The sequence below is a fragment of the Ptychodera flava genome, chromosome 17 (assembly GCF_041260155.1).
Source record: "Ptychodera flava strain L36383 chromosome 17, AS_Pfla_20210202, whole genome shotgun sequence".
NCBI lineage: Eukaryota > Metazoa > Hemichordata > Enteropneusta > Ptychoderidae > Ptychodera > Ptychodera flava.
In genome coordinates, this window is record NC_091944.1 from 32,260,837 (window position 1) to 32,279,399 (window position 18,563).

The window sequence follows — 18,563 nt, forward strand, 5'->3', positions numbered from 1 at the left end:
ACGTGCTGAAATGCACTACCACAGTCAACAGTCACGACATATGTGTATGGTGTCCAATCCATGCCAAAATTACTACTTGATTTTACAACACAACATGCCATTCCGAATTCTATTTTACAATTCAACATGCTATTTCACAACTCAACATGCTATTTGACAACACATCATGGACTTCCAAATTTCATTTGACAATTCACATGCTATCTCATACCCACATGCTATTTGACAACACATCATGGACTTCCAAATCCTATTTTACAACTCAACATGCTCTTCCCAATTTCATTTGACAACACATCATGGACTTCCAAATCCTATTTTACAACTCAACATGCTCTTCCAATTTTTGACAATTCAACATGCTATTGACAACACATCATGGACTTCCAAATCCTATTTTACAACTCAACATGCTCTTCATTTGACAATTCAACATGCTATTTCACAACTCAACATGCTATTTGACAACACATCATGGACTTCCAAATCCTATTTTACAACTCAACATCCCATTCTAAAGCTAGCTCTGCGGAGCAGGGCAGTGTTACTGGCTATCGAACAAGATTCAAATGGCGGACGCGAAATGGTCCCCTCGCACAGAGAGAGAAATGCGAACTTTGCACAAGTCTAAAAACGCAGCTTAGTACATTGTGTATCTAAACAAAATGAGCGTGCTCGAAAACTAGGATCGATCACGATTATAAATTAAAAATTGCCTGTTTTTGGAAAAGAAACTGCGCGCTGCAATCAGCAGTTTTGTCTATTGTGCACCGTGCGTGGGAGGCTTATCGTGAAAGACCGAGATTTACTATATGGCGCATCTGATACGGATATGGTCCCATCGCATAGAGAGATGAAAATAGGCTTTGTCTAAGTTCAAAAGCACAGCTTAGCTCATCGTGCATCTAGACAAGTTGAGCGTGCTCAAAATAGGAGATCGATCACGATTTTGGGTGAAAAAAACCGATTGTTTTCGGTGGAGAAACTGCGCGTTGCAACCAGTGGTTGGTTTTGCCTATGGCGGTCAGCAGGGCTGTGGTGGGAGGCCTTTAGCCGGCAAGGGTGGACCATTGGGGAGTGGAAAATTTTCGAAAAAAAAAATTCCCACAAATTTCAATAAAAATAATCAGCCAAAGAAACTTGAGAAAAACAGATGACGCACTTAGGTAAAAGGAAAAAAAATCCGTCAAAATTCTGAAACATTTTTATTTTAGTCTGCATCAGATATACTATGATTCTTTGGCCAAGAAGGGGGGGGGGGGGAAGGGGAGATCTGAAGGGTATAATCGTGGCCAGTAAATGAAGTAACTTTTTTATTTTATAACTTTTTGTTTGTTCATCATATGTTTTTCTTTCACTGAAGTTTGGCATCGTAAAGTAATTCGAGATATAAGATAATGTAAAAATCATATCTGTGATATCGATTGTTAACAACTGTATTGTGGGTCTTTACACTATGATTAATTAACAAGAATTCAACAATTCAGGCAGCTTGCATCGGTACATAAAATGGGAAATATTCACCAACCATATGACAAACAATCAGTTTCTTTGTATTTCACTATTCAACGAAACTGATTTCCATTGTAATGTTCTAAACTTTATTTTACAATTAAACATTACAAATCCGTATTTTTCTTTTCAAAATTTCATTTGTACACTTGTCTTGACGGTTGAATATCGTGCGTGTGAAATGCAATAGTGCAGAAGAATACGGATAGCGACATTACAGCGACCTCTATTGGTTGTTGTCCACACAGTCTTTCTCGCGAAGTCCGTTCCAACAGAGCATACGTACTTCCGGAAAAAAGCAGCGAGGGGTGAAGAGTGAAGACCTGCTTCCAGCGCGGCGGCTAGTGTGGCCAGTAGAGGCCAGAATGGCAAAACAAAGTGTGCAGGATCAAGAAACGCCTTCAGCTAGTGGTAACACCAGCTTTAGCTCCCGCTCGTCGCTAGAGCGAGCACGTCGCCACCTGAGCATTGCCGCTCGAATTTTAAACGAGGGGCCGCGACCGCAAGGGGATGTGGTGCAAACTGCAAATGCACGCAACACAGATGTCATCAGCAGTGGACCCACTTCAAGTAATACACAGTGTACTAGTGCTAGTTGTCCTCCAGGCACAAGTGGACGTGTTTCTTCGGTGGATTCTGAGCTAAGGAATAGTTTACTTCGGCGCGCCGGACTCAGATGTCAAAATCATCACATTCTCGAACAAAAGACCACGTCTGGCGTCACATTGGCGGGACTTCAGACCTGTCGTCTTGCCTCAGACGTGGACACACCGATTTTGTGCTCTTGCACATGTGCCGGATGTGGAAAGGAACCCGAAGGTGCCAACCTTTAAAGAGAAGGAGATGTTGCGTGTTGCTGGACTGGGGGACAAGAAGGTCAAATTTGACAGAAATGGAGGGTTCGATCATATCCAAGAAACACTCTATGAGATCTATCCGAAACTAAAAGGAGCGGGTGGGTTCGTGATAGGGCGTGCTGTGGCACCTGGTACTAGTGGCAGTAATGAAGCAGGCGGCCGTGAAATCTGTAAAATCGAAATGTTACCCGAGGGTTACACAGTACCTTATTTGAGGGACGTGAGCCCCCTGCGGCAGGCCACTGCGTATATAATACCCATGCAGGTCAACCTGGACCTAACACCAGTGACAGATCAAGAGAAGGTAAGTAATCTTGTTTCCATAGTGACTGTATGGATCATTTCATGGTGTGCAGGGCTTTTCCCTGACAGAGTTAAAATTTTATTTTTTGTCAGTGGTCCATTTACATCACCATTTCTCCATTTTGGTTGTCTACAGTGAAGATGTGGTGGTCAACATTTCAAATTTTGAAGTAATTTTATTTAATGGACAAGAGATCAACCTTGGCCGTTAAATACACTACATAAATTGACAATGATAAAGCTAACACTAACAGCAGGTCCACTCTAAAATTTGCAATGTTGAACATCAGTAAAAAGTACATTTTAATTATTGTGTGCAAAATACACTGGCGATCAATGTGGACCACTAGAAACACTGTGGACTATTTTATATTCACTAAAATTTGTTTTTAAAACCCTTTCAGGCCAGATACCCTTATATAGGGGAAATTTGGGTACGTTCCCAGAAAGTCAGGCCTGAAAGGGTTAACTGAAAACAAATTTTCAATGATTCCCTGTGATTTTATTTTCACTTTGTCTAGTCTGACTACATGCACCGTATAAAAAATTAAAATTTTGATTTATTCTTGTGCAAATTCCAAGTGAAAATAAAGTATTCCACTGTACAAGGTGACAGACCTTATGTTTTTAGGAGAGTGATCACTCCGCTCGCCTACCACTTGCGCCAATCCAAATCCATGAGAGTGATTTTCCACTTGTGTGGTTCTCCAACTTTTTCAAGGGGAGCTATTACAGAGATGGTGGTTGAAAATCCAGACAGCAAACCAAGGATTTAAAGCCCCAGTATTTGTAACTTTTAACCTTTTTTTCACGTTCCAAATCACATGTTATTCTCTTACATTCATCATGAAATGTTGCTGTTCAGTGAAGAAATAAGCCAAATTTGTGCTCCTGTAGTGACATACAAACGCTAAATATTGCCTGATCGAGTTGGATTACCGCGCGCGTTTGTTGACAATTTGTAGGCTGTGCACGTGACCGAGAACGCCGATACTGATGACATCATCAAGCTCACTACATTCGTGGGGCCATGCCATGCCACGCCGCACTGCTCGGACAATCGCCCACGGTCGCTGGCTGAATGACCTGCGAGTGATTTTATTTTGTTCTTCTCTCTTCAAATACGTTTTCTACTGTGTTTCAGAGGATACAGAACTTTGGCAGAGAAGCCTGACATTCTATTCTGGTAGGCTACAGTGTGCGTTATATACGGATTATTCAAACTGCAGTCGGCAGTGCACCGATGCGCACCCTGCAGTTGGTCACTCAGGAAATCCTGGTACCTATGTAAAATGAAGACGACACTGAATACACTTAGCTAACTTCTGTCGGCAAATAACTATCAAAATTCAGTAACTTGAAGTAATAAATTTCAGCTGATTGTTGTTCTAGTGGCAAGGTGATTGCGAAATTGATGCAACATACTTTGGCAACGTATGGCAGGCTATCGAATGCAGTGAACGCGATGGCCTTTGGCAGCAAGCAAGGGAACCGTCAGTCTTTACCACCCGGGTCATTCAAAATTTGAAAGCTATAGGGGGTGCCCAAAATGTTATTTCTTTGTCTTACTTTGTCCTCAATGACATAATGATAAGTTGATAATGTATATTTTACTCTGATACCAGGGCTCGAAATTAACTTTTTTCCCTGGTAGTCCACTTGGGCTACCATTTTCTGAAGTTGGTAGCCCAGTGACAATGGCTGGTAGCCCATGCATATTTTAGATTAGGGATAACCAGACAAGAAAAAGCAGTTTTCAAGATTCTGCCCATAAAGTGAATTTTCTAGTAATTTGATGTGAATAGGTATAAAGCCCCCAAAATGTTTCTGGTCCTTGACATTCAGCAAAAGTGATGCGGCGACGCAGTTTTCTTTTTTTCCTTTTTTTTTCTTAACAATGCTGGTTTGGCACTATTGATGCAACAGTTATTGTCTTTTATCACTGGCTGCATAATACTTCCGTTTTCTGTTTAGCATTTTTGGACATGCAAACGGGGATATCAAGGATAGCTGTACTGATCAGTATGTAACCCCAAAAAATGCCATGACGAGCAGGTTCTGAAATGACACACGCGGTGACCAGAAACGATCTTTTATTGGCCTAATGGACAACAGTGATACTCAAAAGTTTGGTGATCTATTGACAACTTGTTTCATTCTCAGAGTTGTATGAAAATTTTGATAGTCGTCATGACAACGACCACGACCTTCTCAGCACTTCGAGACTAGACATACTGTAGCAGTGCTAAAATAGACCATGGGCTTTCTGTAGGGAGGAGGCATATTGCCCGTGATTGATACATTATGATCAAAATGCAATGAAAATGCGTTTTCATTGACCATCACTTCCAGTGCCTGTCATTCAAGTACGTCTGTTCAGATATTGGACATTGCACGCCAAGTACTGACTGAATTTTGTGTCCCGTCTTTGGTAGTCCATGTGGGATACCATTTCATGGGTTTTGGTAGCCCAAGGGAAAAGTTGGTAGTCTATGGACGCGGGACTACCGCTAATTTCGAGCCCTGGATACATGTTAAATAAAAAGGAGGTTAAAAGTTGTAAAAATAAATGTATGTATGTATGCATATCTATTGTTAGTCTGTCTGTATGTATATATGTATGTATGCATGTATGTATGTATGTATGTGTGTATGCATGTATGTATGTTATATGTGCGGATGTATGTCCGTCCACATTAAAAACTCCTCAAACCGCAGCATCTACCATCTTAGTATTTGGTGGACAGGTGCACCCAGGGGTAGAGATGTGAATTTGTTGAGGTGAACATGTCAAAGTCAAAAATCTGCAAATGAGGGCCTGGGGGGAAAAAGAAAAAATCCTGCAAATTGCTAAAACTCTGTAACCACTGGCCAGATTTGGTTGAAACTTGGTATGCAGGCTGTTTATAGTGACTTTATAGTTACATTTCTTCAAATTGTGGTGAAATTTTGAAAGTTGTCTTCTTGGGGCAATTTTCCTGTTTTGGTCAAAACATCTTCTTTTCTGAAAGCGCTCATCCCATCCCATCCCATTGAAAACTTGTATGTATGATCCTAGGGTTGGCCTTTGTCAGATATGTTCAAATTGTGGTGAAATTTTCATATTTGTATTTGGGGCAATTTCTCCCATTTTTTGGCAAAAAATAATGTTCTCCTAAAGTATTGGTTGGATTGCTTTTAAACATGATAGTCTTGATCCTAGGGTTGTTTTCTGTCAGATGGGTAAAAGTCATTATGAGATGGAGCATTTCATATTGCTGGGGTATAAGATTAATTTGGACCTGCAATGGAATTTTCTCAGTAATCAATCTGTAAGAATGCAATGTCATGTGTGTACTAGTACTTAATATCTCTGTAAATGGGAGCACAGTGTCATTGACACTATTTTTAGCTCCCATATATGCATATGTATATATGCAAATGGGAGGTATTCATATAATGTGGAAAAATGTCGTCTGTATGTATAATGTATGTATGTATGTATGTTCGTCCACATCAAAAACTCCTAAACCGTACGGAAAGTTATTGGACGGTCAAACTCCCATAGATTACGGCAGTAGGTGTATAATAATGGGTGTTACATACATATAGAATATTTTGTAGTCTAGGATTAGAACAAGTCCAGTTGATTTACTGCAGAAAAAATACTTAAAAAGATAAAGTTACAGATAATGGCACTTTTAAACCCATGACACCTCAAATCATTCTGATCTAGTGTCAGTTTGTTTTAGTTTTAAGTTGTAAATCATCATATGAATTTGCTTCCTTCCAGAAAGAGACAACTGGCAGTGTGATGGCCAAAGTGCCGTGCGTAAAGTGTGCAAAAGAGATCCCATTGATTCAAATGAGTAGCACAGAAAGACATGTGCAGTAGAGCTTTCTGTTCTTTCTAGTGAGTCTGACTCAAGTTGTGATGAGTTTGTGGACCTAACATCAGAAGATGACAAACAGGTAAGCTTACATGATGTGCTACCAGTCCTTACTCATATAACTCTGGCTAATTAAGGTGGCATGATTCATTGTATATTTGTGGGCCAATTTACCACCAAAACACCAAAAATTATTTTTTCCATGCAACATGTTCCTCTAACTACCTGAACTTTCAAGGTTTCACATTTTCAGTGCTGTAACATTGACTGACATGTATTTAACTGCCACTGAACATTATGTTTACAAAGGAATCCGTAGGGACTTCCTGAGTTTAATTAGCAATTTCTCTGCTTGCCATTTTGACACAATGCTTCAAATTCAAAGGAGTATAAGTCTACAATGGTTGGCAGGAAGTTTGCCAAACTTTCGTAGACGAATGTCAAACAGGTGGCCTCTAATAAGGTATCCCAGAATTTTTATATAAGGCTTAGAATTTTAATTATCACGACAAATAAAGTTGACAATGTGAAAAATGCCACTAAACGTTTGAGAGTTGACTGACAAAACTAAGGCCACTTTCAAAATTTAGAGGTATATTATTGTAGATAATAAACACAAGTTAAATTTAGCATGTGTTAAAAGCCAATTTACTATTCCAGGATAATTTAACAGTTTCAGACCAAAAAGAAATAAACACTGCCAGTTATACCAAATTTTATGACTCTGACATTAAATTCACAGAAAGAGCTTTCTGATGAGATATGGGTCTTAGGTATAATAACATTTTTCTGATTTATAAATTTTTCACATTGTAAATGTAGATTGGCCTGTAAGCCATTATAATAAATTATTATTGCAAAAATTTGCTCATGAATGTAAGCAATTTTTTAGCTCCACTGACAAGCAGTATATGTTAGTCAATCTATCCATAATTCCCCTTTATTTTGCCACACTCTGAGGTAAGTTTTGAGCAACAGCAAATTTCTTCTGTGCAGGTGAAGCTTTAGTCAATATTAAAAAAACTATAGCACCATCATATTGATCAACTTCTTGATGCACATGATGAATGTTTAGAAAACTTAGATCCTTTTCCATTGAGATGACTTATAAAAAAAACAGGAATGTTAAAAGCAAATCAGCGTCAAAACAGAGGCAGCTCACAAAAAGAAGTGCAAAAAAGTGAGTTAATTATTTGCAATTTGACAAGAAACCCATAGTTCGCAGTGAAGTCACCTCCATTTTCTGTCATGTCTGAGTCTGTCTGACCTTCTGTCACCAGCCTTTTCTCAGATGTGTGACCGTATTCTTTCAAAGTTGGTAAAAGGACATGGACTAATGTCATATATATGCATGTCAATTTTTTCATGGTACATTGTTACTTTTTTTCATAACTATATAAGTCAGACGTGTCCCAACCAATTTCATTCAAAGTTGACACAAAACGTTTACCTGAGCCTATTTCTAGTGTGCATGTGAGTGCACTGCAGATGGTGACACCCCAAAATGAACAATGGGAAAGATTAGTTCATTAATTGAGACTGTTTAGGCTGCTGGGTGATAATGTCACAATGTTCCTACATGAAGTTTTGAAATTCTGTCATATTAGGAGAAACTAAGATAGAATTTCATCAGAGATTTAACCACCTTCCTATCAACAATTTAATTGTCTCAATTAAAATATGCCAGTTACTATCCATTTCAATTCAGGCCAAAACACCATTCAAGATGTTTCAATACACTTGGTATTATAAAAATCAATAACATGGATGACCTATTCCTAAAAAGCAGGAGAATTCTCCAAACACTGTTTGGAGAATTATTGTTTGACCCTTGTATTGAAGAATATCAACCTCACAAGCAAATACTGATAACACATAACAACATCTTGTTTGGTTATACCATAGACTGTTGAGGGTCTATGGTTATACCTAGCAATTGCAATAAAATGTAGCATGAAACTAGAGTTACAGAAGCGAAATGTCTTGACTTTACAATTTATATTTGCTTTATTTTGTGTATATTACCTGCTATGTATGTGTGTACAATGTATGTTAACTGCAATCCTCCTTCGTTTCATCTCTTAGTTTGCTAGCAAAGCAGAAACTCTGTTTGAGAGTTTAAATGGTCTGGTTACTAAAAAAGAAGTAATAGAACGACTGACAAAATGTGAAGGTGATGCGGACAAAGCATTTCATATGCTATCAGGAGAGAATGGTATGTAAACATTTGACACACATACATGTATTGCACAGATACAGGCTATGTTGACAAGCTGCAGACATCCCTTTGTTGCAGGCTGTAGAAAGCAGGACCAGAAAGTATTGTTAATATAAAGAACAAGAATACTGATACAATATCTAAAAATTACTGCACATGTCCTGTACAAGGTTAAGGTCACCAAGGCTGATTATGTGTGTGTCCTTTTAAGTTTTGGTTTAATAGTAGGGTAAAATCATTTGTGTCAGTTCGTTAAAACCATAAGTCATGCAGTTTCTCTAAAACGGTTGACAAACTCGTCAGGTTTGCATTTGTAGGGCAGCATTGGTGTGTCTAAATATATGTCAGAGACCAATCATTCTTGCATTGGGACTGGCTATGTCAATTGATGCTGTTCACCTTTCACTACAAATAATGTTGGCATATCTGTTATTTGCACTCAGGGTAAACAACAATTAATAGTGTTTTATGTCTCTTAATTTCAGAAGCAGAAACATAGTGACTCGAAATCACTTATAGTTACTCATAGTGTGACAAAATTGGTTGTCCCTAAGAAGTGCTTATGCTGGCATTTTAAAGTGGCATTCCCACTTTTTATGATGTTTAAACATATTGAGTAGGATTCAATGGCTAATATTTCACCTTTTCAAGCTGGGTGATTAAGGCAAAATCGACAAGTGTAGATCAAAATATCCCAAACCGAAGTTATCCCATCACTTTGTATAGCACACGACGCAGTGTTCTATTTCGTACCATCACTACCCTAAGGAGCCCCATTGGTGCAATGCGCTCCCCGGGCTGTACCTTGAACACTGACGCATTTCTTTTCGAACACGTCCGTACGCCCTAGCGTAGTCAAGAACAAACTTGTGCTGAAAAATCGTTCTTGACAACTATTTGGAGGTTGGCCACCTCAAATAAATGTTTCTTAAAACAGTATTAGTCTAGCGCATTATTCAAAGGAATATTTTCCACCATTCAAACTTGTACATATCTTACAAAGTGGGAAGTGCAACTTTAATATTTTTTATCAGATTTTTGAAAATTATGATGAATATGCAATGTTTAAGCTATTTTTCCCATTTTGTCAAAAGTTATAAATTGTCTTGTCATAAAGTGCTTGTGCAGTGATAGCTTACAGCAGGTGCAATAAATATAGAAAAACTTGCAATATTCCAATCTTCATAGGGAGAACAGCGATGATATTTGATCAACACTTTACGGCTTTCATTTGTATTTCCTCGAAGTCCCTTGCTTGTAATTTTGCAAGGTAAACTGACAGGGACTTTTATCAACCATAGAAAACTACTATTTCGTGTGTCAGCTGTAAATTTGATATTAAAGTCCCAAGGACCAATCTATGTCGGTTTTGTTCAAATCGTAACATAATCTGCAGTATTGTATTCTGGGGGCAATAGCCAACAAGTGATAATCTCACAATTGGCTCATGTGATCACTCTGAAATTACAATAATCCTCTGGTGAGAAAATCCTGTCGTGGGTCCTGGACCGCCATTTTTTCTCTGACCATTTGATTGTCAGTTGTACAAGACCTGTGAACCAGTGAATATCACTTCAACACTATGATAAGTAATGAATTTAAGACCACCAGACTAGGTTGCAGGACCACTGGATTTACACTGATACTGGTCCTGGGGACCACCAACTTAAAAAATGGGTTTGCTCGCCTTGCTATGTAGATTTCTGAAGCAGTTTTTTTTAAATCTGCAAGTTATATTCACAGAGAAATTATGTGGTAATTATTGCCATTAGTGGTTTGCATTTCCCTTTACTTGAAAAAAACCATATTGGGATGGCAAACTAAGATACATGTACAGTACAGCTGTATCGGCAGCTTTTTCACTTGTTACTAGAATCAGATAATTTTCACAATTCCAAAACCATTTTGCAAATAAGTTTTCCAAGCATTGGGAATGTAGTTATAATGAATTTGATGTGGGGATGAGTTATGGTAGATGCATTTCCACAAGCAAGAGTCTACCGCAGGGATTTTAAAATGGCCAAGTGGCCAAGTACATGTAAATGTATAGAAGTTCTCTTCCTGTCACAGTGTGACAAAAACTTTTTTCACAAATGTCAGGTTCATTTTTTGAAAAAAGGAAATGAAAGTGTCTGTATGTGTGTGTTGTTCTATGTGTCAGAGTGATGATCTTGGCTTTGTAATTTCACTGTGTCCAATTCATAATATATATTATTATACATCTACCATCGAGAACAATAGAATTTTGCGTGCGCTAAAAAAGCCGTACGGAACGCCCGTTCCGTAACACGTACGGTTTCAAGGCGCCCCATTCCCTGCGGCTGTATCTGCGCATTCACTGTAGAACGGTTTCAAGGGACCCATTGGACGAGTGCCAGAACAAGTCTCGCGCGCGCTCTGTACGTAGTGTGTGTGTAGTGCACACACTCCAAAGTTTGCAGAAGCGCGTCTGAGATAGCGTTCCACACTGGCGCTAAAAATAGGAAGAACAATTGTTGACATCGCAGAAAACTCACTATTCTGACATTTGATGCCACAGTCAGAAATGTAAGATGTATAAATAATAAGGTTATTACGAAAATACTGCAAAGGATGCACGAGGACATTGGCGCTGCGCATCGCCCTCCGCTTCGTGTAGGGCGATACGCTGCGCCAATGTCCTCGTGCATCCTTCACGGTATTTTCGTAATAACCTCATATTATCATAAATACCGTTGGTAATAGAAAATATAAATAATCTTATTTTGTGTGTAATATACTGTAGTTGAATACCCTAATTGTTACCCGTGCTCTTTCAGATGTTCTGGTCATATTTTTGTTTAAAGAGTAAAGGTTTTACTCCAAATTTTCAGTATCTCTTCCCAACATTACAAATTTTAAAGAAAAAGTATATTTTAAATTGTTTATAATATTATTATGAAATTTACATAAAGTGCATGTATAGTGATGTTTTCATTTCATGGACAAAAACAATTCAGGGGATTTTTTATCAGTGTAATAGTAATATTTATTATCCCTACAAACATTGTAGCCTAACTGTGTTACGATTTCGGCGAAAATTAATTCTTTCCATTTTTGGTAAAATATACCTTCTGTGTCAGGCATGATATAAAAAGAATTAACTGCATTTGGGAAAAACCTGCCATGATTTGTTTTCATTAACCATAGAACATACACAAAAAGATCAGGTTATATCTTGCTGTTATGGCCAACTTGTCTGTCGCGATAATATCATATGCAACTGAATTGCCTATTTTGACAAAAGGGGTGTTTTTTGCTATTTTTGGGCATCTCCTGTGAGGTCATAATAGAAGCTTTTTCCAAAACTTGTGTTCCCCCAACTCTTGAACACTTAAGGCATCTGAAAGTATTCATTATATGGCTACCAGTTACCGGCACATACTATTTCATTGACGCTGTTTCAAAGTTTTAAAGGTTTTCCATATTTCAATCAGTAATAGTGAACACTGAGCTAGGGTAACCTAGCTTTTTGCATACGCAAAGCCTAAGTGTTAGAAACAAAATATAGAGTGGTCCCCATTCACATCAAACAGCACACAGGATGAAAAAATTAGATTGCATAAATTATAAATTTTAGGAAAATCAATGCAATATTACTCCCACAGAGGGTGCAAGTCAGACTCCCTAGCTGTGTACTGAAATCAACATATTTCTTCATTGCAGGATAGCTTGTATCACTGTAACTGCTTGGTGCCCCAACGATTTTTACTTTCATAAAATGCCGTGCTTAAACGATATATAATATTTTTTATTCAAGTTTTAACTGTTTTCCTAGGGTATTCAAGAGCCTCAAATGATGTATATTATCTTGGACAGGGCTATCACAATCTGGGCTCACTGGTTACTTTCACACAATTCTCCAGGAACAGTTTTAACATTTATTTGCTGAAGATTTTGAAACCTTAATTTCTGCAACTCTCTAAACATTTAATGAAGCCCTGGAGCCTTGTTTTCTTTCTGTTGTGTGTTGTAATATTCACAGGTTAGGTGACAGGACCGCTTCACTTATTGCCATAGCATTTACAGCATTATTCATAACAGCAGCAGTGACATCATATGCTCTATACACGGTTCACATTCCCAAGTGATAAGAAGCTTGCCCGATGCCATCCATAGTGTTACCTGCCATACATGTGTAGTGACAGGAAAAAGAACTGTTTGTGTGGCCTGTTTGGAATCCCTGTGGATCTTCTTGTATTGTTACAAGTGATGCTATTCAACTACATATTGACGTATTATGTTTTTATTTGTAGATGAAGACTCTAATGATAAGCTTGATACTGTTTCTGATGGGCCATCATGTGATACATCAGTGGCTGTAGCCAGAAGCATTGGAAATGGCTGTACAAGTCAAGCGAATTCAGGTAGGTCTTTCAACATTCATTTGGCTTATACATATAAATACATGACTTTGTAAGACAATCAAGATGAAAGCTAGAGAACTATACCGGAAAATGTTGTCAGTCATTTTGCCATAGTACAGACAGTGGCACAAGTATGAGGCCTCCAGTGTGTCAAAATGATTTGGCTGTGTGTTTGAGTGGTTCAAAGGCAGTTGTAAACACTGATCGTCAATTTTTCTTCACATGAGCCAAGTTTTGAGTTTACATTATTTTCCTGTGTTTTGATAAAGTAGTCATTAAATCAGTAGGGGGAACCCCAATATTATGTTCAACATACATGTAGGGTTAGAAACAAGTCAAGTGCATGGCATTAATCTTACTAAGTGACTTAAGTGTTTTGCTGTTGGTGGCCTCAGAATTCTTCCACTGTATGTAAAGGTCATCAGAATTGCCCCATGTCCTACACACCCAAAAAAAGAGCCAAGGGCATTATGTAGTTGCACTTGCTATCTTGTTGAGACATAAAAATACATGCAATTTTCTTAATTTTTGACGCTCATGAAGTTACCTCCGTGGGACTTGATTTTTCCAGCCGTAAGTTGGTTTATTTGCACAACAGTGTTTTGAGGTTTAATGTGACATCACAATTTTCCTGTGTATCACTCTGAATTACACAAAACTGGGACAATTGCTGATAATATTGAAAATATTAGTGCTGCCAACAAATATTATAAAATCAAATGTCCCAAAGTGATTTTAGCATATGGCGACAATTTTTTCTCTCCTGTCTGTTGCAACAATTCTGCTTTCTCAAGCCATTGCACAAGCAATTTTCTTTCCTGTCCTTCACCTGCTGACAATTTTTCCTTAAATCGTCCATCCACCCCCACCTAGAAATCAAATGATTCCCCCTAATAGCAGAGCTAACAATGTACTTTAAAAATCACCAGAATAGCAACAATGTGTAATTTGAGACTCTTTATGTGTATGCAGAAATGAAAGATGTGGCTTCTCTTAGTCCATTGGAAAAGCTTGATAACTGGAGGAAATTGATGGTGCAGGATAATGAGAGACCTCCAACTATATACTATAACAGAGACTCTCAGTTTCCTTTTCGTCAACTGGTGTCAATTTACAAAAGGGGAATAAACCTGCGAGTCCATCCAACCATCACATTTATCTCAGGAGGGGAAGAGGAACCGGCCGTAGATGCTGGAGGGCCCAGCAGGGAATTCTTCATCTTGCTCTAGAGATTATATTGAACAACTCTGAAGAGCCACTGTTTGAGGGAAAGAAAAATCACCGCATTCCAATAAATAAGCAGTCAGTTATTGCACAGGAGCTGCTCGAGCTGGCAGGAAAAGTTCTTGTGCATTCATTATTGCATAATGGCCCTGGACTTGGTGACCTTTCTGAAGCAGTGATAGTGTATGTCCTGACTAGAGATATGGATGCAGCTGCACTAAAGTTGGATTAGATGACATTGCAGACTTTGACTTAAAGGAAACATAAGCAAGGTTAGTTGTGACCTCTAGAGGTGCAGGACTAATGGCATGAAGGGTCTCTTTGTTGTAAAAATCATAACTTTTTTACTCATTTCTTTCTTTTTGGGGGGGTCAATTTTTTGCTCCGCTGACAACGATGTAGAGCTGATCATGCAGTAAGGCCAATTTGCATCATCATTCGTCCATTCATCTGGCATCTGTAAAAATTAACTTTTTCCCTGAAACTGATGGTCTCTTTGATATTAAATTTGATACAAAGATACGGAGGGATAATCTTTGTTATTTCATCAAATCGTTATGAAATCTTCAGGGAGAATTTTTGTGCACTTTTGCCATTCACAACATGATCGAGGGAGCTATTCGAACAGGTTACACTTATTTTCCACCCTCAGGTTTCATGAGTGAGCACTCTTCAAAACTTTGTTTGAAAATGAGGCCAGTAGGTCCCATTACTGTCAACAAACTTCTCCCCAATTGCACCACGGCCATCAAGTGTCGTCTTTACAATAGGATCCATTTCCGACCTTGTTGTGAATCTTAGGTATACCTTCTCCACAGCATTGATCACATACACACACACACACACACACACACACACACACACACACGCACACACACACACACTGATTCTGTGCAGTCGCTGTGCCTGAACAGTTTTGGCTAGGAATGAATGATGCACTGCTAGACACAGTGATTGTCCTTTCCTTTATAGAACAGTTTATATGAATATACCGGTATATGAGCTTTACAAAAGTTATATTAGATGTTTACTCCCGCATTAGCAATATGTTGATAAAATTGTGTGTTTGTTGTCAATCTGTTGTAGCAACCACATATTACATATTTTCTTTAAGAATTCATGTTTTTGTATTACATTATTTCACTTCTGTAGGTAAAAGTGAATGATCACAATTATTATAATTTCATGTGCCAACTCTATTCTAAAGTTGCCGGATCAGGCGAAAATCTGGTCGGTCATAGCAGAGGGCTTGTACAAGGTCGTCAAGACTGATAAATTCTCTGAAGTGTTCTACACGCGTACAGCAGCACTTTGCCAGGAGATAAAACAAATCTCGGATGCAGAGGCTCCATGATTTTGAACTTATTCTGTTTGTTTACTGTTTTCTTGCAGTCATCTGTAGCATGTGCGACCATTAGGAATTTTGCTTATGTTGAGCGTACAGTCTTATTTCTATTTTTTGTTCCTAGACTGATCTAAACTGACAAAATACATGGGGATGACATTATATCAGTGGTTCAAAATAATCCATAATTTCTCCTAACTTTTTATTCACAGATTATACCACTTTTCTTACTGTTGCATGTCGCTTTTTTATAGGTTCTTGAGGCTGGTCAGGATGAGCTGCAAGCACTTGGACCATCGCTTGGTGATTTACTATCAGTTGCTGGTGCATCTCACTATGATGTCACAATGGAAAACAGGAATATATTAGTGTTTGAACTGATGCAACACCATGTGCTTCTATCAAGGAAAATACAGCTAGACCAATTCAGGAGAGGCCTTAACACAACAGGACTATTAAAACTTGCCGGTGATGATCCAGAACTTAAACACGTTCTCTTTCCAGATGACATCAACATTGCCTTTGACGTCTTAAAGGGGAAGGTGTTCTTAAAGGAAGGTGAAACTAAGGATACAGATGAGAAAGAAAATGCCTTCAAATACTTCCTCCAGTACCTCCAGGAAAAGTGTGAGTTACAAGGTATGAAGTCAATTTATTTATTATAAAGCATCTTGTACATCATATACCGGTATATACATATTTATTTTTTTCACCTAAAAATCCATATGACCACCAGCAATCCATTTTCAGGGGTGAGCAGATCAAGTTGTCTGAGGTCCAGGACTACCAAATTGTTTCCCAATTGACCAGTAAATTTATCATTGTACTTGTCCTTATGACCAGTATACTTGTGCAACATTATTACAAGGATGGAATACAGGACTACCAACTAGATGGTGAAACCATTGGATTTACAATAATACATGTATGGGTCCTATAGAGGACTACCAAATGCTAATTTGATTTGCTCACCTATGATTTTATTTGGATTTGTTCAAGCCGGGGCCATAACTCAGACATGTCTCAACTTATTGGTAAGACATAGACCTACTTGTATGTGTCATACACAGTGCATACTGAATTATTTTCTGACTCAATCTAATATGCCTCATGCTGTAGTGTAACTGGTACAGTGAGTATAAGTAGCAGGTGGGCGTGTCCCCAAGTCTCAGGATCCTTTTTAATTAATTTTTTCGTCTTTTCAAAGTCAACTCAAAGATTCATCTTAAGTTTTTCAAACATCCAATAAGCTTCTATTGAAAATAACATTGAAGAGAGGACTTTTTGATATCATTCATACCGGTACTTGCTCAAAGATACGCAAATACATAATAACATCTTGGATGGTTAGCAACAGTTGTCAGCTAGGTGCAGACAGGTGTCATGAAGAAATGTCAATGGCTGCTTGTCATTCAAATGTTTCTGCATCGATACAATAAAAAATAATTGTAATTTCATTTTCATTTTAACCAGATGGGGAACCGGAACCTAGCATCTTGGATGTGTTACAGTTTTAACTGGATATAGGAGTGTTCCATGGAAGATATTTATCAGGTTCAGTCAGTTAACACCATAAAGTTGCCTGATCCTGGTGTCTGCACGGAAGAAGTAATTCTGCCAGTTAGTCACTCTACGTATTCAGAATTCAAGAGATGTTTTGACACTACAGTATCATGCCAGGGCACTGGGTTTGGAAGGTATTGACATACAAAGCGACTTGAAAGGGGCTATGCTAGTCATACTTCCTTAGGTAGAATGTTTGCTTTATGGAACCATTGGTTCTTAGGGATTACAAAAAATACTAAGAAAATCTGAAAAATATACCAGATTACAGTATGTTAGTCTTCAACACCGTCCGGTCTCCTCAAACCATTCCTCTGTGATTAATGCCAAAGTACCTTCTGGGCTGCCAGAATTTAGAATGTTTTCTAACTAATCTAAGATGTACTGCAGCAGCAGTTTGATTCCATATGCCCTGGGCGAAATCAAAGCAAGCCATTTATGGCAACTTTTTGTTTCTTTTGTGGTTGTGTATGTTGGAAACAAACCTGGAAATGTCATAATGTTGTGTGAAAATTCCTATCCATTGTCGTATTTTAAAGTGAATTTTCACAAAGCCTGAACAGTTCTAAAGCAGTTAACTGTGTAGTTGAGAAGGTGTTGTAAAACTTTTATTTTACAGTAGCATAGAAGACAGTCACTCTTTTTTAGTCCCCACGGACACCGTCCGGGGGACTTATAGGTTTGGTCATGTCAGTGCGTCCGTGCATGCTTGCGATGCCTGGAGCGATTTCATTCAAACCTGGTAAAAGGATTATTACATATGTCATACATATGCACGTCGATTTGTTTTGTGGTAAAATCTGATATGGCCGCCATGCGGCCATTTATTACAATTTTTTCATGTACAGAGCCATAACTCATACATGTTTCAACCCATTTTATTCAAAGTTGGTATAAGGACATTGACCTATGTCATACATATGCACGTCCATGTGTTCCACAATATGATCCAATATTGCCACATTGCGGCCATTTTGTTACAATATTTTCATGTCCTAGCCGTAACTCAGGCACGTCTCAACCAATTAACAAGTGGGGACTGTGTCATCAACAATGACTTTTTGATAATAGTTTTATTTAATAGATCTTTAATAGGTTATTTGTGATTATTGTATACTTAAATATTGTTGCCTCACAAGAGCTCAACTCGCCCTCATGATAAGCATTTATCATCTGTACACAAAACCAGTCCTCTTTCTCAGGAGTGGAATTGCATGACATTGATTGTCAATGACCCGTGGAAGAAAGAGGATTAAGATACTGTATTGTACAGGAAAGGTGACTGTT

At 38.3% G+C, this 18,563-nt stretch overlaps 2 protein-coding genes across 3 annotated transcripts; both read left to right on the forward strand.

Annotated features, from left to right (window-relative positions):
* The first annotated feature begins 1,353 nt into the window (after nt 1–1,353).
* Nucleotides 1,354–14,626, forward strand: LOC139116082 (uncharacterized). Of its 2 annotated transcripts, none has more exons than XM_070678600.1 (5): nt 1,354–2,673; nt 6,445–6,623; nt 8,627–8,756; nt 13,034–13,144; nt 14,117–14,626. In XM_070678600.1, the coding sequence occupies exons 3-5, from the start codon at nt 8,738–8,740 to the stop codon at nt 14,371–14,373; spliced, it is 387 nt and encodes a 128-aa protein (XP_070534701.1). In that variant the 5' UTR covers nt 1,354–2,673; nt 6,445–6,623; nt 8,627–8,737; the 3' UTR covers nt 14,374–14,626. Both variants share the same exon structure in this region; 1 of them encodes a protein (XP_070534701.1).
* Nucleotides 14,627–15,966: 1,340 nt separating this feature from the next.
* Nucleotides 15,967–17,927, forward strand: LOC139116083 (uncharacterized). Its single transcript, XM_070678601.1, has 2 exons — nt 15,967–16,352; nt 17,187–17,927. The coding sequence occupies exons 1-2, from the start codon at nt 16,061–16,063 to the stop codon at nt 17,228–17,230; spliced, it is 336 nt and encodes a 111-aa protein (XP_070534702.1). The 5' UTR covers nt 15,967–16,060; the 3' UTR covers nt 17,231–17,927.
* Nucleotides 17,928–18,563: the final 636 nt, after the last annotated feature.

Bases quoted from the DNA above. Each gene is read 5' to 3' on its own strand.
- LOC139116082 (XM_070678600.1), top strand. The intron at 13,145-14,116 runs GTAGGTCTTTCA...ATGTGTATGCAG, and splicing joins TACAAGTCAAGCGAATTCAG to AAATGAAAGATGTGGCTTCT.
- LOC139116083 (XM_070678601.1), top strand. From the start codon at position 16,061: ATGGAAAACAGGAATATATTAGTGTTTGAACTGATGCAACACCATGTG. The intron at 16,353-17,186 runs GTATGAAGTCAA...CATTTTAACCAG, and splicing joins GGAAAAGTGTGAGTTACAAG to ATGGGGAACCGGAACCTAGC.